At 43.0% G+C, this 23,401-nt stretch overlaps 1 protein-coding gene across 2 annotated transcripts in view; it reads right to left on the bottom strand.

The window, feature by feature from the left end:
• The window catches only part of mkxa (mohawk homeobox a), a 31,226-nt gene extending 10,252 nt beyond the window's left edge, over window positions 1-20,974 (bottom strand). The window contains exons 1-6 of one of the 2 annotated variants that reach the window (XM_020507372.2): window positions 20,428-20,971; window positions 19,222-19,523; window positions 16,330-16,380; window positions 15,968-16,127; window positions 13,422-13,575; window positions 11,453-11,794 (exon numbers count right to left, since the gene is read on the bottom strand). In XM_020507372.2, the coding sequence (XP_020362961.1) occupies window positions 11,453-11,794; window positions 13,422-13,575; window positions 15,968-16,127; window positions 16,330-16,380; window positions 19,222-19,406 (892 nt within the window). In that variant the 5' untranslated portion in view covers window positions 19,407-19,523; window positions 20,428-20,971. Of the gene's footprint in view, window positions 1-11,452; window positions 11,795-13,421; window positions 13,576-15,967; window positions 16,128-16,329; window positions 16,381-19,221; window positions 19,524-20,427 lie in introns of both variants that reach the window. The other variant, XM_031796928.1, reaches the window with a different exon arrangement.
• Window positions 20,975-23,401: the final 2,427 nt, after the last annotated feature.

Here is a 23,401-nt window from a genome sequence, read left to right as displayed (position 1 = left end):
ACAGGCACACTCAAATCAAGCAGATGCAGTACCGGGTCTGGCCTGCAGAGCTCTTTCTGAGCAGCAAGGCTGTGAAGCGGCTGTGGGTTCCAGTTCAGTATGTTTCAGAGCAGGGCAGCCAGTGTCCAGATGCTGTTCAATCCCCCCAATGTCCCATAAAAAAAAAACATGTTTGTGTGAGGCCTCCTGCAGCCTCGGAGCAGAGCGGAGGGTGTGGTCGCACGCGTCGTCTACCCAGAATCCCCCCTGAGACCCCGACCCGGCCAGAGTACAATAGAGCAGAGTACATCCAGAGCAGGCACACTTCCAACCGCCTTTGCCTAAAACATCTAAAACTCTGATTTTTTAAAACAAAAACGGTGCCAAAGAAACTATAAATTGTCAATAAATCATAGTGGAACCTTTATTTATTTGTATTTTCTTTTGGGACTTTTTTCTCCTGCTTTGCTAAGGAACCGAAAGTCATGCAGTCTACTTTGCTGCTACCTTTCTGTTATACTGAAGTGATGGTTTCAAGTCCAAAAACACTTGCTCACTTAACATCATGGTGGGCAATAGAGGAGGTTGAACACAGTGAAAAAACATGAAACAAAACAAGCAAAAACAAGCAACAACGAACTGACAAATGAGAGAGGGAATAGAGTACACCTGCTTAGAGAGGATGGGTATGTTTTATCACAAACAGCTGCTGCTGTTGTTAGCAACACACAACAATAAACACACCACACTGGCCCCTGGTGCACAAACCAAAGGCTGCGCTAGATTAGGAGACAAAAAAAACACACGCTCACGCACACGCAGTCAATGAGCTCAGCCTATTCCCCCTTCGGCTCCCGACAGCCAGACGAAAGAGAAGCGAGAAACACATCTCAGATGGGACGGACACAATCACAGACACCCCACTGATGCCAAGAGGTCAACTGACCAATAGAGAGCTGGACAGCCCAATGATCACCCAATTATGTGACCCTGGTGACTGGAGAAGGCCAATCAGTGAGCTATGACTCAGGAGTTACATTATTAGCTTCTGTCCCAAATGGCACCCTATTCTCTACATAGTGCACTACTTTCGACCAAAGCAAAAGGAGTGCACTACATATGGAAAAGGGTGCTATTTGGGAAGCATGCATAGAGATGAGTAACTCTGACTGTTCCCATCTCGAAGAGAGAAGAAACGGTTCAGACCACAACCAATCTTTCAGCACAACTTACTGGATAGGAAACATTATGGGACAACCTAACTCTCGGTTCATTTACAATAAGGTGAATGTGCAGACAATAGGAGTTCTTGCACAGATAACAATTTACCAAATACTTTGTCCAGTCATGATTGTTGCAGCCGAGCTGGAAAAATACATCTTCCTCTACCCATACATTAAAAAACGACTATATGGACCCTACCTTTCTTCTCAAACAACAAACAAGGAAGGAAAGGGAGTAAGACAGACAAACACAGACAGACATACTGTATAGACTGTCACTAGTGACACGGTGGAGGGCTTGGCCTTTCCCTATTCTTTTCCTGGTGGTTTCAAATGGTCTCTTCTTTTTTATATAATGTCAAGGGGAGTCTGTGAATGAAGTTAGGGATGTCTTGGCACTCCTCTGGTCCTCCCTCCTTCCTTCTCTCCCTGCCTCTCTCTGGGGCAACGATCCACTCCGAGGCTGGGGATTCATGGGCCCTTACTGGCACTGGGCTGGCCTGCCAGGGCCCAGGGGCACACTGAGACAGTTACACTCCGACATAGAGAAAGATTATGGAAAATTAGCCGTCACTGCCTACTTAGCTTACAATGCCTTGGCTTTAAGTTCATAACTTTAACATCGTAAAAAGGAAGTTCAACGGAAGAATCATGTCTTAAGTGTAGAATTAACAATGACTCAATAATCCATGCTTTCTGGGAATGCTATGAAGTCCGGAAGTTGTGGACGGAGCTAGACAGTTGGCAGTCAGAAGTATTACAATGTAAACTTACTTTTAATCCGTCTGTCTGCATATTTCAAGATATGGCATGTGGGGGTGTAATGGGATACCCGATGGGCTGGACGATTCTCTTATCACTCATCTTGAAAAATCGTACACTAAAAACTTGGAAATCGAGTTTCATTAACACAATGGAAAATATTGAAAGTGCGTCGGCTACGGAGAGAAAGAAAATGGTGCAGTTTCAGGCCATGTGGCAGAAAGGCATGCTGGCGCTGGAGATGGGGGTGACTGCTTGTGGGTCTGGGTAAGTGTGATGTAGTAGATGTTTCTACAATGTTGTCCTTTGTATGTATGTGGATGTTTTGTATTGTATTTATACAAGATACAATTACATCTTTAAAAAATGGTAAATGATTAAAGAAGGTCACAAAACCAGTGACTAAGGTCAAAAGAGGTATTAAAAAAATATGGCATCCTATTGTTTTATATTTTGCATAAACTTTTATACTCCAGTGAGGTACAGTACATTAATCCAAACTAGCAGGCGATATTACAGAGTATTAGCATTCAAACCAGACCAGTCCGTTTCACCTTTCAAGGGATCCATCCCAAATAGCACCCTATTCCCTACATAGTGCACTACCTTTGGCCAGAGCCCTGTGGGCCCTGATCAAAAGTCCACAGTAAAGTACACACTAGGGTTCCACAAGGGTTCTTTGGGAAGGGTGATGGTTCTATGTGGAACCACACTGACCCGAAGCCCTTTAATGGCTCTTTGCAGTTCAGAAAATGGTTCCTTCCTCTTGTAGTGATCATTCTAATGTGGAGGCGGCGGCTGATTATAATATTTTGGGGCGTGGTTTTCTCACAGCTCTTTTTGTGTAACAGTGAGTGAGTGTGTCATTGCAGTCGATCTAATCTGTTGGGATCAGAATTTCAAAAACTGTTTGGTTCAACAAAGAACCATAAAAAACAGTTCAATATAGCACCAAAAAGGGTGGTAAACATAGAGGAACCATTGTTTGGTGCTAAATACAATTAATGGTTCTTTATAGCATACAGGTTCATTTAGAACCTTATGAGGATGATTTTTTATAGAACCTTCAAAAAAAGGTTCCATATAGCACCAAAAAGGGTTACATTATGGTTACAAGCCAAATAAACATTGTTTGGCACAATTGAGAACCATTTGTTTTTTAATGTGTAGTGCACTATATAGGGAATAAGCTGCTGCGTGGGATGCACTCTAGGTTTCAGATTTTCAGCCCATAAATCTATCACGGCTGCAGCATGTCGCTGAGTTGAATAATCCTCTGGTAAGTCGTCACTTTATGGCCACAGAGGAGCCATTGTACTGGGAGGAATGGTCCCAAATGGCACCCTATTTTCTATGTTATGAACTACTTTTGACCAGAGCCCATAGGACTTTGGTCAAAAGTAGTGCACTATATAGGGAATATGGTTCCATTTGGAGCACAGGCCTGGATTCAGGTCAGAAGTCACTGTAAACAATACTTGCTAGTTTGTAAATGTTACATTATTGTCCTCTTTCTGGTAAGAACCACAGATCTTGCTGTAGGTAGGTGCATGCAATAACAGGTACCTATTAATAACATAGTAGTAGTAATAACATCCAGGCTATCTGAGTTTAGATGTAATAGACATTAACAATCCCAGATCCAGCTAGATACATCAACTATAATATCAGAAATATGCTCCCTGTAGAACTCTTTTAAAACGGATTGGTCTGTCCTTTTTCGTATAGCTTGGTCTGTCCTTTTTCGTATAGCTTGGTCTGTCCTTTTTCGTATAGCTTGGTCTGTCCTTTTTCGTATAACTTGGTCTGTCCTTTTTCGTATAACTTGGTCTGTCCTTTTTCGTATAACTTGGTCTGTCCTTTTTCGTATAGCTTGGTCTGTCCTTTTTCGTATAGCTTGGTCTGTCCTTTTTCGTATAGCTTGGTCTGTCCTTTTTCGTATAGCTTGGTCTGTCCTTTTTCGTATAACTTGGTCTGTCCTTTTTCGTATAGCTTGGTCTGTCCTTTTTCCACGACGTCTGCGAAGCAGATGACACGGACCACGGCACGATGCATCATTCAGTGATGGGGGGATAAAAACATACCCAAAATGGGAATCACACTTTGTCTTTGGAGATGAATGAATACTAAGTGATTGGTGTGTTTAAACATGGCTGTGTCTCAGAGAGTCTGAGTGTTTACCAGTGGCTTAAACACTAGCTAATCAGAGTCACATCGCCAGCCAAATGAGAGGGTTCGAGAGAAGCGCCTTTCAATCAGAGAGTAAATACATTGTTAACTAAAGTGCTCCTTTTGTGTGGTGTGTGTGTGTGCTGCCAGGCAATGTGAACTAAAAGAGAAACGTCAACCATCATCATCAGAACCTTGGAAGATCAGAACCTGGGCAGGGATGAGCGTGACAGAGATTCATACATGTCTGCCTGCCGCAGATGGTTGGCATGGAAACGGTCATCACGTCAGCGAGCTCCACTCTTCCTGCTGTTAGAGATTGAGGTTAGATTTGTACACGAGCTCTATCAGAGCCATGTCTGATAACTGTGGATCAGTACGTGCATACTTCAAAACACTGACCGAACAACTACAAGAGGAGTATGGGTCGCTGGGGTCGCATGAATATGGTAACGATATCCCCCGATGACGTTGAGCGAGTGGTTGAGGTGAGTCTCAGAACGGGCCTCATGGTGAAACTATTCAACAGATGCCTTATCATTATCCACTGTTGGGTTGGACAGGTACATGCAAAACAACACGATGCTCTGAACCACAGAGCTGGAGTTATTTCCGCTCCAAGTCTTTCTCAATAATCCTGGTCCTTTAAGACAAATAGAAGTTGTTTGCAGTACACAAAAAAACACAGAAAAAAAATAAATAAGAATGTACACCAAACTCTTGTGTAAACACAATTTGCTTGGGATTTTTAAGTGTTTTCTTGGACTAAAATAGTCCATTCTGGAGTTAGAACACAAATGATATGTTTGCTGTGCACTCTCAGCATCATTACGTTGCAATTTCCTCACAGTGGGTTGAAACTCAAGGCCCTCACACACACTGTTTGTGTGTGTGTGTGTGTGTGTGTGTGTGTGTGTGGTATGTCCATGAGAGAGCCTTGACCGTTCAGACCACTCCTGGTCACACCTTCTACTCTGTCATTAAAAAGATTCCGCAGCCGTCCCATGAGAACACTATTGTGGACAATTGTTTTAGACATGAGGTTGTTTAATTTTTTTTTATAAATAGAACCAATTTGTGTTTTGTGTGGACTCGGAGTGAGTGAGTCAGTTAACCCAGCTGTATTTTGTGATCTGCTGATTGTTGGGTTCTGCTGCCTGCGTGTATTTGGGTGCTTCTCAAACCTTGACGCTGATGACTTAAAAACGATCATGTTGAGAAATGCCTCTCACATTAATCTCCACTCCTGACGTCTATGTTATGAGTTTCACTATAAACAGAGCCTGGGTGATGGTTGTCCGTTCACACTTTACTTCTCGATGCAACCGATTGTTCCAGTCTGAATGAACCAGGCTCGTTCTGTTCTCTTCTGTTCTGTTAGCATCACATCCAGTTTCTGTCTAGTTGGTGGCGGCTAACATTTATCTCATAAATATAAAACCAACCCAACCGAACCCAGCCCTCCATTTCTTTCCATGTACTTATCCACACACACACCCCTTCTTACACCCACAACATCAAGCCAAGATAAAGATCAGCATCTAGCCAGGATTCCACTTCTGTCTGTCACCATCAGCACTACCCACCACGCCCACAGAGATACAATGATGCAAACACCTACATTACAGTAGATTCTCTTCTCTACACTACAGCAGGCCCTGCTTTTTGGAGAGGACCTGATTTACTTCACTTCTTAAACATCGCATTATGAATGTTCTAGAAGAGATGGTTTAGTCTTTGTGTGGAAAAGGCTGTATTCTACCGGACACATCAGCACTTACTCACTCATTCCAGCCTTTCAACTGAAAACCACTGACTGATGGACAGAGATAAAGAGAGAAAGGTCAGTGCCAGGGATGGAGGGATGGGATCCCCCCTTTTCTACTTATTCTAAAAGTTAAGATATTTTGCTCGCCCGCACACACACACACACACACACACACACACACACACACACACACACACACACACACACACACACACACACACACACACACACACACACACGACCTTAGTGAGTCTTGGCTGCTGGGTTGTTCTTTTGGAACAGCCTCTGTCCTCCTCCCTCCTCATCCCTCCTTTATTATTACGAAAGGGTGGAAAGAAGGATCTGTGGCCAGTCCTCCCGTCCCTGCCTGCGCTAGCTGGATTCCTAAGACGAGTCTCATCTACTGCAAGTGGAATCCACATCCATCAATGTCACACAGAGGCTTATTGTCACCCTGCAGACCCAGTAAAGTATTGTATTCTCAGCTCGCTGTGGCCGCCTAACGCTAGCTTCATCTAAATGACATATTGTCCCATCACTCCACGAATGCAACATTCCGTGGCGTTTCTCTTTTCTAAAAATCTAATGTTTCCGAATTTCCACCCGTTCAACGGAATTGTACTGCTGTTGTATAAAGCATTACAGTACCTTGCTTATTTTATAAACGAGCTGAGAGGAATGGAGGATTCAAACTGCATATACAGTACTATAGCTCAATAGACTAGATGAAAAGCTGACCAGCTCCACTGATAATGATGACCTTTTCTTTTTCTTTCCTGATATAACCTAAACGGTGTGAAACAGTAAACATTACAGATGGTGGACTCTCTCTCTGTCATCATTCTAAAGCACCTCCCGAGTCGGGCTGGTAGCTAAGCTACTAAACTACTAACCCTTTCCATTTAGGGAGATGGGATTCATAAGTGCGTTTTAAACAGATTTTTAAACAGCATACACACATAGACTACCGTACAATTCTCCTGGATTGAATAACTGTCTTGCATTGCTGTGACCTAATTCAACAACCCTCTATGAGTCCCCGGGGTCCTGTCAAACACTACTGTTTTCATTTAACATATTTTGTAATCGTTAAATGTTGCCTGCTAGCATTTGTAACAAGTCACTTTAATGCTATAAAATACAGGTGAGCTTCAATCTTAACGCCGTGTGTGTCCTGGAAACGTCTTGAGCAACCTATCTGTCTGAGAAAATGGGCGAATGGAAAAAGTGTGTTCTTCTCGAAATTACTGAGACGTTTTGGCCCTCTGAAATATCGCAAACACATAAAACATATTTATCACTATTTAATAGTCAAATGCTGTCATGGTATTAAAATCCAAACACAGAGAGTTTGAAATTGAAATGACACAATTAGGGAAATAGACAATAATTTATCATTTTATTCTTCTTGATCGATCCACTTATCTAATCTAAAACAGAACCTATAAAAGCTCATTTTTAGGAAACTTGGCTGAACAAACCAAGTGTTTAGTAAACAACAACAAAAAAGACCACCATTATCTTAATGAGACCAACTAGTAAAAAAAACTAAGTAAGCACAAATTAAGTCAAATGTTGGTGATATATCATATGTGCTTAGTTGTACAGTACATTAGACCCAAGCAGAACTGAACCTGAGAAAATGTACCACTGTCAAACCTCTGAAAAATCTCTACCCCAGACCTCTCTCTCTCCCCTTTCACAGAAACGTTGAGAATGATTTGCCGTATAATGATCTATATCATATCGGACAGGGCAAAATCTGGCAGTGAGCAATAAGAAAAACATTCAGCTAGATTCATGCCATTTAATATGCCATTAAAGGGTAATTTGGCATGAAACCCTTGGCATGTGCATTGGAATTCTACTGCTTCTTGTTTTCAATAATATTACCAACAGGGTTTTTACAGAGATCTTTTATTTTTTATCATCAAGCAAAAAAATATAAAAAGGCTTGGTTTTTCCACTAAGTACGGGACAAAGTCAATGTGCGTCCCAAATGGCACCCTATTATCTATGGAGTGCACTACTTTTGAACAGAGCCCATAGGGAATAGGCCAGGGTGTAGGGAATAGGGTGTCATTTGGAATGCAGACAGAGTAAATCTACACTCACCATCTCCTGCCACGTTCGAATGCTCTCTGAAGTCATAGATAAATCCCAGGGCTGATGCCAGACATCCACCAATTGTCCCATTAATGGACATTTATCCAACGGGATCCCAATCGGTGGGCACGGCACTTTGGCTTATGCGAATCAGAAGTGAGGCTGAGGTAGGGGCTTATAAGGAATGTGCCAGTGCCAAGAACTCAAGAGAGTTAATTCTCTCCTTCTCCTACAGCCTAGGTTTGACGCACAAACACACCTACGGCCCGGGAAGCTCAGCTCAGGCCTGATATTTCAGACACTCTGTAATTGTCAAAAAGCTGAGGGATTCTTTCACTACAAAAAAAATCTGGAATATTCAGACAGGGGAGAAAATCTCCAGAGGAAATGATGCAAACTGGAGCTTAACTTGTGGAGTTGTTTTGAATCCAAACAATAACAGCTATTTCGATTTCACTCTCTCTTTCACTCACTAATGAAGAGGGGCTAGCAGGTGTTCGCGTGAAAATTCCCCTGAGACCACGCCTCCGGGAACTTTCCATGTGTTAGGATTCAAGTTCCCTTCTCTTCTCGCATGTAACAGAAGAGAAACCGTTCACAATAATGCCTGGCTGGCCAGCCCAGAAACCCAAGAGGAAGACGTCAGAGCCAAGACATTATATTTACCATGGAGATAAAATAGTTACTTTCTATTAAAACATTATGCGGGCCAGGTAAATGATTCCTTCTTACTATTTCTTATTAAATCGTTGGGTGGGAGGGAGGGGTGGGTTGGGGTGTCTGTGATGAAGCCTAAGCTAAGCCACTCTGTCTGTCGGTCTGTCTGTCCCTATCTCTCTCTCGGCCTATCTCGGTCTGTGTCTGGCTGGTGACTGACGTGCTCAGCAGGTGACTTAGTGAAAGACAGAGATGTTTCGGGTCAGGGAGTTGTAAGGATCTGATCGGGACAGAAGATTGTAACAGTCGCGATCGGTGGACTGTTTCATTGGACAGCCTCCCCTATCCGGCTTATACATCACTTCAAATTCCTCTCCGTTCCTTCGCACAGAGATAATGCAAAACACGTTTAGCCCCCCCCCCCCCACTCCTCCACCTCAATCCGAATTCCCTACAGGCACTTTTTAATACTGAACTGTATACACAGAATAGTGAAAACATTATTATCAGTTATGAAGTCTTCTTTGGAACAAAGGCCCAGTTGTTCTAGAACTGAAGAAGAACTGTCAGAACTCCATGCAGTGAGATTAGGTCTGATTGGTAACAGCACCTGCAAGCTGTGGCTGAAACGCCATGACACCATGAACCCTTCATAACATGCAGCACAAACAGCCGTTCTGATATCCAAGGCCAACCCACAGGCACCAAAACCAGGGGTTAAGGGACTGCACTGTGAAAAATGCATATGCCAAGAAGAAAACTCCCACGCACACTTGTTCGTTTATCTACCTCGCCACTGGTTTGTATTACTTTAGCTTGGGTTTTTGTTTTATTTGCACTGAGCCCCTGCTCACGATCACACACACGCTGGCACACACACGCGCGCGCTGGCACGCTGACACACGCACACACACACACACACACACGTCTTCCCAGTTCTCTCTCACTCATGCCAAACAGTAGTCAGTGTGAGCATGTTACACATGGTCTTGTTGTGTCTCTAGTGTTAAACCCTAAAACCCAGTTAGAGGAGAAGGGGAGTTCGGGGGAATTCCACAGTGTACTTGACATTAGGAGGCAAACCTAAGAGAGGGCGAGGCCAGGCTATCTCTGTTGGTGTGAACGGAACACATAGAGAGCGGTATATTAGACGTAGGTAAGGTCCCAAACTAAGTAGGGAATAGGGAGCAACTTGCAACATGGACTTAAAGTTACCGTCCTGTGAAAATATCACTTTTAAAAGTGAATATTCTGTTACCTCATACCCAACATACTAAAAGGCACTCCCACATCAGAGCTATCTTTTTGCAGGTGCATGGTGAACAGAGAGAAAGCTTTGAATAAAAGGGAAATCATATGCCATAGCTACCTAGGAGGTGCATTTCAGTAGCCACAAGTACCTTATTAACTTTCACACGTCTGAAATGAAAGAAGAGTGTGAGAATAAAGGGAGAACATGTGATCACTTGTGATTGCATGGGATCATATGTGAACGCAACGTGATAACATGAAACTACACATGAAAAAATACATGTGACGTGGGGATGCAAAATTTCAACATGTGATACCGTGAAACTACACATTTGGGCACGCGTGAAAACATGAGCTCATGTGAAGTAAATGTGACAACATGGGGATGCAAACGTTGTTCACTTGTGAAGATACAATTCCACATGGGAGAGTTCGATTTCCACATGTGAACGTTTTAGCACAACATGTGAAAACAGCTATTTCACATGTAAAAAATAGCACAAATAGTTTATGGGTTTTCTTAATCAATGACAATATGATTGCATATGACATTATCACTTAGTATTAGCTTTTCAATATGACCCCACCTGGGATTTGAACTCACACCCTCTGGATTTGGGGAACACTGATCTTTCTGCAGCATCGCAAAGTCTGTAATACATCTCTGCACTTAGCGAAAGAATACCATTTGCACTGCTGTTTTAGTTAACAGTTGTTCTGACTATTCTCTCATTATTGATTTAATTGACTTATTTCAACAATTTGTAGGTTTTCTGTATAGTCTGTTGGTGAGGCATATTAACATGTTTTAATGTTACTCCTGAATCACCCTGATAAATATAATCGTTTTCCTTGAGTGTATTTTTAACAAAGTTGAGATTTACTTTACTTTTCTAAAGTATTGGAATACAGGTGAAATCAGACATGGTGGCGTAGCAGGAAGATCAGAGTGCCGTGAACCAAAAGGTTGTGAGTTCAAAACCCAGGTGAGGACATGTTGAATAATACCTACTGTATAAATAAACATTCACAATGTAATCATGTATGTCAAATGTGTATGTTAAAACCACTGACTGTGCGATGTTCCGGGGACATCTGTATGTTAAAAGCACTGTTTGTGTGTGCATACGAATGACTCCTTTTTGTTTTCAGGGCATCACCTGGGAAATCTCAAGTGAAAAATATTCACGAGTGAAAAATGTAACCCACGAGAAAGGTGATATGAAATATCATCACGTGAAGTGTTCCAAAAACACAGTTTCACACGTGCAAAAAAATTTCACATGAAATCATATTGTTTTTTCTATAAGGGGAAAACCAGAACCAGGCTGGTGAAACAAGACAACAGGGAGTGGAACAGCAATGGAACACCGTCACAGCGCCTAAGAACGTCTTCCTCACAATGAACGGGCCAAATGGGCCTGAGGGCAGGAGAATTAAATCAAAAATGTGCAGATGAGGAGAGAGAAGGAGAAAAAGAGAGAGGCAGAAGCTAAATATTAGGGAAAGAATGTGAGAAGGAATGTCGGATTCTTACCAGCTCGATAAACAAAGTTTGCCTCGGTTTCTGAGGACGACGGGGAGAGGAGATCGTCGTCATACTCGTTGGAGCTGAAGGATCCCGAGTGGTTCCTCTTCCTGGCGTCCATGACGCCGTTGGCCACCATCACGTGTCTCAGTGAGTCGTTAAGGTACCGGTGAAGCAAGCTGCTCTTGTACTTAGGAGGCGGAGTCACGTAGTCCTCGGCCAATGAGGCGGCGTCAGCGGCTCGGAGCCCCGTCCCCATCATGGTGGCACCCTCTTTCTTGATGACGCTCTGGTACATGGGCTTGCTGAACTCGCCGCCGCTCGTCTGCATCCGCTGAGTGTTGTCCCCGTCTGCAACACCAGGGGGCGCCACCAGGGAGAATCCAGACAACGAAGAGCGAAATAAATGAAAAACACATTTAGTTCCTCTGTCTGTACGCCCTCCAGTTGGCAGGGCTTCAACCAGCTACAGTGAAGACCTCAGCCGTCAGCTTAAGACCAAGGCATTACCAAACCATGACGGATGGTAGCCCATTTCCTCTCTATCAAAAGCACATTGCTGTTATCCTTTGCAGAAATAAATAATTTCCAGGGAGCTCTTTGCAGCCGAGATTGAATTAAAATATTGGCCCCCACCTGATGAAAAAAATACAGAAAATATAACACGGTGCTGAAAAACAGATCCCCTCTCGGGAGGGGGGAAATCAAGGGAGGGCCACTGAAAATGATTCGGGCAGGTCTGAGTTAGGATTCAATCTGGGCTAAATTATAATTATAACTTATATCAGAACCACATGAACATATTTGCTTTCCTTCCCCTGCTTCCCGAGGTAGATGTTTCAGGTGTATATTCGAGGTGTACATCGTACATCTGAAAATGATGTTGAAATCCTCAGGTTTTAAGCCTGAGACATCTCTTTCATGTCAGACATAAACCTGAGCTACAGGTGACCTTTAACCTCCCTCAGCCTGACCCCTTCCTGTTGAGACGTTGCCATGGCAACCCCGCTGACACTGAGGTGACGTGTCTCACAGCGAGATCCTGACAGTGAGACTGACTGAGTGGTTACAGGGTCACTGGGGTTATCGTCTCCTTAGTCACATCACTAACACCCGGAGCAACAGTACGTGCATCCCAAATGGCTATATAGTGCACTACTTTTGACCAAAGCCCTATATAAACAATTTATTACAACGCCATGCAAACTGAAGACTGCAAAATAAAGACATTCCACCCTGCCCACACTGTGTCTCTCCTCCTGAACAAACCTAATTAGGGCTTAAAGGACTGAGTGACACCACATTACAGTGCATGGGTGTTTTTCTGTGTCACAGAAAAGAGCTGTGAGCGAGAGAGAGAGAGAGAGAGAGAGAGAGAGAGAGAGAGAGAGAGAGAGAGAGAGAGAGAGAGAGAGAGAGAGAGAGAGAGAGAGAGAGAGAGAGAGAGAGAGAGAGAGACAGAGAGAGAGAGAGAGAGAGAGAGAGAGAGAGAGCAATAAATACACGTATGACAGAGCCTCTCATTACCAATTGCAGGCTGGGATCTGAAGAGAAGCTAGTCTTCAGCCCTGCTAGTCCCGTAGGGTGTCTTAATGACAGTGTGTCACCGCTTCTGAGCGTCAGCATCTTTCTACCAGGACACACGGCGTGTGTCCCAAATGAGATGGGCCCTGGTCAAAAGTAGTGCACTGCATAGGGAATAGGGTGCAATTTGAGAAACAGCCACAGACAGGCCATTTATAAACGCCAGTGCATGTCCCTGCATAACGGGATCCTACTTCGGCGCTGGAGCTGTCAGATACGAGGCAGTAGTAAGGAGGACGGAAATGGTTGTGTTGGGCTGACCTCGTTTCCCGAGGTAGAGACACGATATGAGATATGTGATAAGTGGGCACTGACATTGAGGGTGATGTCTTCATGAGATAGACATACGATGTTGTAATACGACAGGTTGGCGGCGAGGAGAGCGTTAGCCTACCTTCTGAGCAGGTGTCATCGCTGCTGACACTCAGTCTCTCTGCGTTGCCCTGGACGTATTTGTTGTAGAGTTTGATGCGCAGTGCCCAGCTCAGATCTGGCTGTCTCACTGTGTTCTTCAACCGCCGCCTTGCGTTGGCAAACCAGTTAGACACCTGAGGGAGGGAGGGAGGGAGGGAGGGAGGGAGGGAGGGAGGGAGGGAGGGAGGGAGGGAGGGAGGGAGGGAGGGAGGGAGGGAGGGAGGGAGGGAGGGAGGGAGGGAGGGAGGGAGGGAGGGAGGGGAAAGAGAGGAACCGAGACAGACAGAGAAACAAAGAGAGAGAGCAAAGTACAAGGAGGAGAGTCAGAGAGAGAAGAACAGAGAGAAGAACAGAGAGAAGAACAGAGAGAAAAGGGAAGAAAAATAGAACTCGCTATTATTGTTTGGATACAAAACACCTCCACATCCATGACAAAACAAAGACTATCCTTTAGGAAAATGTCTGCTGTGCCTCCCTCCCTCCGGCCGGCCTTACCCTGGGTACGAGAGAGGCGGAGAGACAGAGTCGGGTTGCAACACGGCGGACCCCGATACCCATAATAACGCAGAAGCAGAAGTCTCTGAGACATCCCAGACACGCAGGGGAAATGGATCGAGAAAAATCAGCAAGAAAACACTGCAACATTCATCTAGTCTAGTCCTCTATAGTCCTCTAGTCCATATCAATGGCTTTCAAAATGCCATTCACAACCATTCAACAACCCTAAACGCTAGACAGGCCCAGCAAATGGAAAGATTCATCAAGTTATTTCCAACCCAACATACCCAGTCCTACGTGCTTATTCTGGATTCCACCAAACTCCTTCTAATAATACTTTTTTTTAATGCAATAAAATGATACTCAACCCTGCCTTCTTCATTCCACAAGAACCAGAGACCATTACAAGTTATACTGGAATAACTTTTCATGCTCAATACACTTCAAGCGACTTATGAAAGAGTTGGACCGGCAGTACGCTAGACTACTTCTTTTCTGATCTTTCCTGTGTTCCAGTATCATGTTTCTCGTTAACGAATCAAGTCCCACGCGCCTTTGTCTCTGGCCGAGGGCACGTCACACCAGGGGCCTAAGCTGAAGCATCCACATGTGGCTTGGAGAGGGCTGAGAGAGACTGAGAGAGCACTAAGAGAGCATAGAGGTCTGAGGCTAATGAGCCTGCAAGAAAAGATGTCTGTCACTAAGACTGAGACTGGGGGAGGATGGGTGGGTGGCTCGCATCCCAAATGGCACCCTATTTCCCGATATAGTGCACTACTTTTGACCAGGGCCCATTAGGCTCTGGTCAGAAGTAATGCAGTATGTAGGGATAAGGGGGCATTTTTGGACGCACACACAGTCAGAATGCCGGGGTTCCCACCACAGACATCAAACACAGTGTTATGCCACCACATGGTTCATCACCTTGTTCCTTGTTCCTGCCCTGTGGCATACAGACTGGTCACAGACAGAGTGAACATAGCCTGACTTTTCACCCCGCCCGTATGGGGTGTGTAGTGAGGTGGGCCTGTGTGTGTGTGTGTGTGTGTGTGTGTGTGTGTGTGTGTGTGTGTGTGTGTGTGTGTGTGTGTGTGTGTGTGTGTGTGTGTGTGTGTGTGTGTGTGTGTGTGTGTGTGTGTGTGTGTGTGTGTGTGTGTGTGTGTGTGTGTGTGTGTGTGTGTGTGTGTGTTCCATGTAAAGCATTCTTCTGTGATGTGCTCACACTCCCAAAACAAACGGCTTCATTAGGACCTAAATTAAAAACAGATTAGGCAACCGACGCAGAGACAGACCTCTCTCTCCCCATCTTTCTCTCTCTCTCTCTCTCAAATGAATGACATTGTGTTGTGTCCAGATGATATAGCAGCATAGTCCCACGTCAGACAGAACATACTGTAGGGAGGAGCTCAGCTCAACATCTGACAGTTGTAGCCTACTGTTGCTGCTCTCTATTTGTCTGTGTCTGTCTGTCTGTCTGGCTCTCTCTGGCTCTCTCTGGCTCTCTCTGGCTCTCTCTGGCTCTCTCTGGCTCTCCCTGGCTCTCCCTGGCTCTCTCTGGCTCTCTCTGGCTCTCTCTGGCTCTCCCTGGCTCTCTCTGGCTCTCTCTCTCTGGGGTTTGTCACTTTATGATGAAAACCCAGTAATCTAGAGGAACACCATGCACTATGACTCATAAAACTAAAAGGCCACCTAAGTACAAGCTGCCTATTTTCAAAGACAAGTAGGCTATAACTTGAGGAGATGATGCCAAGGTCAATGTTGTCCATAATGAAAACCATAAGGTTAAATAGAGATGGCGAAGTTATACAGAATTAATTCTGTGACAAATTAAAACGTAGGTACACTAGAATGATTTAGGCTACATTGTAATGAGGCCTTTTCACTATTATAATTATTTATCTATATAAGTATTTTAATTTCAATGCAATATCAACTCAACAACAATCAGATTATAAATGTCATCGTGGTTAAACGGTTGTTCTAAATAGAACTTTCCTGAAATATTTAAAAATAAGAGAAAATAAATACCTGGACCAAGGTCATTTGAGAGCTGAGGGCTAGCAGGATTTTCTCTGTCTTAGTGGGGTATGGGTTGTCCCTGTGTTTGTAGAGCCACTGCTTCAGAGGCCTAGCCATGTCCTGTAGAGCCTGGCGCTTGTGTCGCACCTTCCCACCGTTCTGACGGCCCCTGCACAACCGAGAGAGAGCGAGAGAAAGAAATAGAGAGAGAGAGAGAGAGAGCAACAAGTGTGTCACTCATTGCTCTAGAGAAAATAGGCCGAAAATTTGAATTGAGGCCCATGCACATACAAAAATGTAATTCTAAAACAAACCTACTGAGAACAAAATACATTCTTGATGTGGAATTTATGGGGAATAGTAGTACATACTTTTCAGATTTTGTTTTCATAACGTAGTTGTCAAGGTTGCAGACTGTAGGCCTATAAGAAATTGACATAATGAAACAATAGTGAATTTAGAGAAACTATTAAAACATTGCTTTAATGAAAACTGTTGGTAACATGTGGAAATGCTTTTTTTCTCTTTCCCTTTGTGCAAAGCTGTTGACCAAGACTTGATCAGTGACGCACAACTTTTACACTTCTTATTATTCAAGACTAATTCGGTAATATGATTACATTTAGGTCTAATTAAGGATTTCATTCATTGTGCATACGTGGACTACTTGAGGGATAATAGTTCTATAGAATATAATGTTGTGGTTTTACTGGAAGGCAATGGGACACGGACGCTATTGGTCAACACAAATGAATAACATTGAGCTTAGCTAAACCACCTGCACTTTAACGATGCCTACAGGTTGTTAAGAAGCGACGCACCCTGTGACAACAAGATAGACATGTATATGAGCAATATCAGCATCCATCAATGGTTGACAATGTGCTAAAGGTCGTTATTTATTTATTGACTGCATATTTATTTTGACTTCTGATGTAAAGTTAATAAATTCATTTTTAAAAACGTGTCAAGTGTGACTTTACAAGTTTGCCACTCAATGTTGTTTTTATTATTATTGTTAATAGCATTTTTGTCATTAATATTATTACTATTATTAATCATAATGAATATATGAAACATAAAAGGTTCCTCTGGTTTCTCCATTTTTGGTTCCTAGGATAACCCTCTAGCCAAAATGCTATTTGACTTTGTCCCAGAAAATGGACAGAGAATATAGTTGTTTATTTACACATGACCAAATGTAATAGTATCTAACTAAAGTGGATTTTCTAAGTGTGACTAAAGTGGATGTTCCGTTCATTTTCTAACCTTACTTGAAGAAGAATGGCTATCCTGAGTCATGACACGTAAAATGACCGTTGGAAAGTAGGCCTATGTAATTTTGTCACCAAAATGTGCTATAATTAAGCTGGGGCAGAGAAGCGTTTTATTGGTTGCTTGTTTTCTACTCAAAGCACGAAAACGTCGCAATGAAACAAATAATAACATTCAATTTTACACCCACGGGAGATGTGCCTCAAGTAGGGCTAACTTTTATGGTCGTGTGGTGCAGTAGTGCTGTCAAGTCTACTCACCAACACGCAATGGCGTGTTTCAGCCAAGCACATTGAGCAATATGTATTTTGGTAACAGCAAATTCTCATTGATCATTAAAGGAATTCCAAATGAGATAAATTTGTTCCTGATACTTCTAATGTGCTGCCTATGACTTTTAAACCTGTAGATGTCACTATGGCGCTGCGATATTCCTGCTTTGTCTTATTTCTCCGAAGCTTCCCTGCAGATGTAACATATTTTCTCCTAACCTCAAGTCTGCCTAAAGTAAGGTTCATGTTCTACAAATATTTTCCTTGTAATCTAGATCTGTATGAACAACCTAAAGAACATTTACTCCCCTGTGCTGAATTTTGGCGACACACACCTCGTATTTATTTTAATATTCTTAATTAGTAAAGATATTCCCCCGGAAGCGGCACCTCACTGTCATTGTGTTATCCCTCGGTCTCTCCTTACACACAGAGGTTCAATAACTCCAGCGCAGATGGAGACCGTCGGTGTGTAGGATGTTTGCTTAAATGGATTCGTGTTTCACACAGCATCGAGTTTTTTGTATTTAAAAAAAATGTAACCTTTATTTAACTAGGCAAGTCAGTTAAGAACAAATCCTTATTTACAATGACGGCCTATAAACAGTGGGTTAAAAATCCTTGTTCAGATCGTCAGATTTTTTACTTCTCAGTTCGGGGATTCGATCTCCCAACCTTTCGGTTACTGGCCCAGCGCTCTAAACACTAGGCTACCTACCGTTCCATTCGATGCTGGTGCCCATCCACGCATATATCAGACTACTGTAAATAAAATGCGCGTTGAATCGATTGTAACAGTACAGGGGACAATCAGGAGTTCTGACATGATTCATTTTACTCGCTGTCTTTAAAAAAATGCCAATATTGACTACCAGACCACAGAGTTGAACCAAGTGCACATTTATATAGGCTATTAGTAACAGAATAGGATGTGTTTTAAACATGCTACTGAACACGGACGGCCTAGATATTCTTAATTCCATTCCTTACTTAGACGTGTGTGTATTGAGTATATGTTGTGAAATTGTTAGATATTACTTGTTAGATATTAGTGCACTGTCGGAGCTAGATGCGCAAGCATTTCGCTACACCCGCGATAACATATGCTAAACATGTGTATGTGACCAATACAATTTGAGTTGATTGATTCATCTGTAGATTTTATGTGAATATCAACACTAAAATGCAAACCAGGTTGCAATAGCAGATATACATATCATGCAATTTCCCTAAAACAATAAGATCATATTGCACTGATGGAAAAATGAAATATGCATGTAAAACCTCCTAATTTGGTTAATATTTCGGCTGCATTCGGTGCAATGATAGTCATATTTGCTTAGATTGTTTTTAGACAACCTTTTGTCTGAATTTATAATTGAGATTATTGTTTAGAACATATCCAAAATATTATTAGATGACATTGCTTTCAAAAAGCCTACGACTTGCATTATAAACGCATACTTACGCACTATGCACACTTGGTTATTTGGGGTCACTATAATCTAAGAAACTCATATGCACAATTTAAATTTGCAGCATCGACTTTTAAACCTTTTACACAGTCTGTATCACTCCGTCTTCAGTGGGCCCATTACCCAGATAGGACTATACAATGCAAATCAAATTGCAATAATGGAAAAATCGAAACACTGTTGCAAGTTTTGTTGTCTGATTTTTGTTGTTGTTTAGGTTTGAATGAGTGACATAGCCTACCTCCTGTGTCTGATGCCGTTGTTGTCTTTGATAACTTGATGATTGCTTGATAGCAGGTCTGGATGAAGGTCCGGATGCTGTCCATCTATTACCTCTAAATAATTTCTACTGCTCCTCTCGGCCTCCTTCGCCTTCTCATCGAAGAGGACCTGGTTACTCAATTTGTTAAACACAATAGTATTCATCTTTGGTTCGGTATTCCTCCGTATGATCTGCTGCGTAAAAGTCTGTCTGTCTTCTCGAAAGTGTTGCACTTGACTTCTTATTGAAGCTGCTGCTGCACCCGTGTCCCGGTGAGTCTCCTGTAAAACAAGTGGAAAACGGAGATGAGAAAGTCATGCAGCTGGGGTTACCCGATTCAGATGTACATCATTTGCTAAAGTCGGGTTTATGATTTTGTAATTATGACGATGCGCCAAAATCAAAGGTGCATTCATTGTATTTTATCCTAATTCATTATATGGTGGATCAATTTACGCACCAAGCGAAAGCCTGATTGAAACCACAAAGGCAGAAGGGTGATTTCTACCAAGTGCTCTTGACTATACTCCAAGATCACTATGAAGTTCATGCAATCTCAATAAAAAACAGTCTGCAGCGCGGTGCGGTACCATGCATCCAATAGGCATTCCTGTGAGTGATATTTTCATATTTTACTCACTAGGCTACCACTGTAGATTGACAACAATGACAACACAACCTCACCATACAGAGCATCTCAATACATCGAGACAAAATACGGTCCAATACGATAAATGGGTTCACAGTCGCACGGGCTCATTCGTGCATAATGTGATTCCAACACCCTTATTCCCCAGATTAAAAAAATATATAATGCATTCCACACCACTGCGTGTTGCCATGAAATTTCTAGAGCTTCGATAGAAATGTCAGATGTGCAATTGAGCGCACTTTCTGACAGACAAAATATTTCGGCTATAGTTGGGTTATTGTTCTTCTTCTATTTGGTTCAAATCGGTAATGTTTATGATTTAGCTACAGTTACAATAGCCTACTGTCATACCGCAAAATATGTCATAACATGATCATAACTCCAGTCAAGGGATATACTGTGCCATCAGCGTGGAACAATGTTGCCAGATATATCCCATCTGAGGCATTATGCGCTTTAAAGTTAAGGCAGTAGTTTTGCCATTGTAGTCACACGTAAGAAACCACATCAAACGATATCTCATTCTCAGTTACCTGTACGGCAGCCCGCCTGCTTCTCGGTGTAGTTTGTAATCCTGCTTCCAGTTGTCCATTCCCTGCTCACATGTTCCCGTTCTAAGTTCCTGAGCTAAAACCACACGAACCGCAGTCGCCTCTCTGCTTTATTCAGTGGCCTCCGATTCTCAGCCCCAGAAGCTGAATATGTCACCCTTCTCATGTTTCCTAGCACAGAGCCCCAGCCTGCGAACATAAAGTTAATACTCTATGCCTGTTCCGCGGCACGCATCAGGGATACAGCGCTGCAGTGGTTCACTGCTAGTTTGCGTCTGGACTTTTTCCATCTGTCTATTATTGCACGATACCACTTTTCTGTGCTTTGCTTTGTATATCAGTTAGATGCTTGCTTCATTGTGTGTGCGCACGTTTTCTTGAGAAAGTAGCGCGGAGTAGTCTGACCTGATGCAATACAATCTCACCGAAAAACGTTTCCCTGGTTTGGTCAATTGACTCTGTGCAGGTGCTCGTGTGTTTAGTGATAGATTGCACTCATCTGGAGCTTGTAAAACACATTGGCGTGTATTCCTGGATGCCAAGGGATGCTAGGCTTCCCCCCCCAAAAATTACCAAGAAAAATAGAAAAAAACGAAATAATTTAACTTTCTCTGTGTTTCATCATTTCCCTTCAATTCGCAAGAGGCTGAAGTGTCTCACAGGATTAAGGATCCGAGCAAGCGAAACAGCGCCCCTCTGTCTCTGTATTTGTAGGCCATCTATCTGATGCAGTCTGGTCCAAAAGAGTATGACATTGTTGCCGCCCATAGCATTGAATGCAAGGGATGTGGCAAGCGTTTGGCCTACCTTGATGAAAAAACGTATAAAATAATAGCCCTTCAGCGTTGAGCTCAACTGAGTGAGCTCAACTGTGAATGGTCCTGACGCACCAAAAAAAAAGGGTAAAGGGAAGCCAGTTTGGATTTGGCATCACTCCTATCAAATCGAGAGCATACCTCAATGACAGAAAAACATTGAATTGTTGCATCTCGTTGTGTTGTTGTCCTCCGGTGGCTAGTTAGCTTGCTAAAATTGACCCTTTCCTAAATTAGCCATGGATGGAGATAGAGATTTGGACTTAATCATCCGTACTAGCCAATGGTTATAATGGTGAGTCTGATCCAACCATTAATTACTACATTATGCCCCTGGCCTGACAGGATGGAAGTTCAATATATAGCTACAGTAGATGTAGAAGGCTAATGTTAACTAGCTAACAATGCCCATGAAGGAAAGTTAGGCTAGCAAGCAAGCATTTTAGCCAGGTAGCCTAGGACAAAAAATAAATAAAAGTGTACTGTATGACAGAGTGATAGACCGTTTCATTAACATGAGAGAGAGGAGGATGGTATTGGTGTTTCTCTACAAGTAGGGTGAGTCAACATGTTTTTTCTACTTGCATGAGCGCACAAGCACGTACACACACACGCACAGAAATCAAAACCATGGACAGCCACATCATGTTTAGCTTACGTTGATTGGACTAAATTGTTTTTTGGTACACTACATGGCCAAAAGTATGTGGACACCATTTCAAATGAATGGATTTGACTATTTCAGCCACACCCATTGCTGACAGGTGTATAACATTGAGCACACAGCCATGCAATCTCCATAGACAAACACTGTCAGTAGAATGGCCCACACTGAAGAGATCAGTGACTTTCCAACAAGTCAGTTCGGAAAATTTCTGGCCTGCTAGAGCTGCCCTGGTCAACTGTGAGTGCTGTTATTATGAAGTGGAAACGTCAGGAGCAACAATGGCTCAGCCGCGAAGTGGTAGGCACACAAGCTCACAGAATGGGACAGCTAAGTGCTGAAGCGCGTAAAAATCGTCTGTCCTCGGATGCAACACTCACTACCAAGCTCCAAACTGCCTCTGGAAGCAATGTCAGCACAATAACTGTTCATCGGGAGCTACATGAATTGGGTTTCCATGGCCGAGCAGCCGCACACAAGCCTAAGATCACCATGCGCAATGCCAAGCTTTGGCACAATTGTACTCTGGAGTAGTGGAAACGTGTTCTCTGGATTGATGAATCACGCTTCATCTGGCAGTCCGACGGACAAATCTGGGTTTTGCGGATGCCAGGAGAATGCTAACTGCCCCAGTTCATAGGGGCAATTCTAAAGTTTGGTGGAAGAGGAATAATGGTCTGGGGCTGTTTTACATGGTTTGTGCTAGCTAGCCCCCTAAGATTCTGTGCTTCTAACTTTTTGGTAACAGTTCGGGGAAACCCCTTTCCTGTTTTACCATGACATTGCCCCTTGCTCAAAGCGAGGTCCATACAGAAATGATTTTTCGAGATTGGTGTGGAATAAATTGACTGGCCTGCACAGAGCCCTGACCTCAACCCCATCGAACACCTTTGGGATGAATTGGAACGCCGACTGCGAGCCAGGCCTAATTGCCCAACATCAGCTGTAGGTCATGTAACTGTTTGTTACATGCAATAAGGCCTATGTTTTGTGGATTTCACAGGACAGATGTTGCTCTCTGGCTTTGTGATGAAACTAAAGATTTGGTTGAATTTATTCTGCCACTGTCTTCTTATTGTCGCAGCCTTTAGGCCTCTGTATCACAGTCACAGGGCATATAAACTAACAGATTATAGAGCAAACAATGCAATTGTCACAACACATAGGTTGTAATATGCCTTTTTTTCCTGGCTTCCCCAGTGATTTTACCCACGTAAAACGCTAGGTTATTTACAATCATGGCCTTGACATGAATTGTTCCAGACATCACCTCTTATTGAGCATTTTCCATTTTACTCACGATCCTCCAGATGAGTGTTTATGTTTAGAGTATAGCTTAGGGCTATGCTTAACCAAGTTTAAAAGTACTTTTAACAAAATATGCTTAAATATAACTTCAACCTTTATCACTTTTGGAAACACTATTTTTAGGTGACCTAAGATGCTCCTTTCTTTTTTACAAGGTCACCATTGCAGC

The sequence above is a fragment of the Oncorhynchus kisutch genome, linkage group LG18 (assembly GCF_002021735.2).
Source record: "Oncorhynchus kisutch isolate 150728-3 linkage group LG18, Okis_V2, whole genome shotgun sequence".
NCBI lineage: Eukaryota > Metazoa > Chordata > Actinopteri > Salmoniformes > Salmonidae > Oncorhynchus > Oncorhynchus kisutch.
The sequence above is the reverse complement of the archived record's forward strand: the minus strand, read 5'-3'. Positions and strand labels throughout refer to the sequence as shown.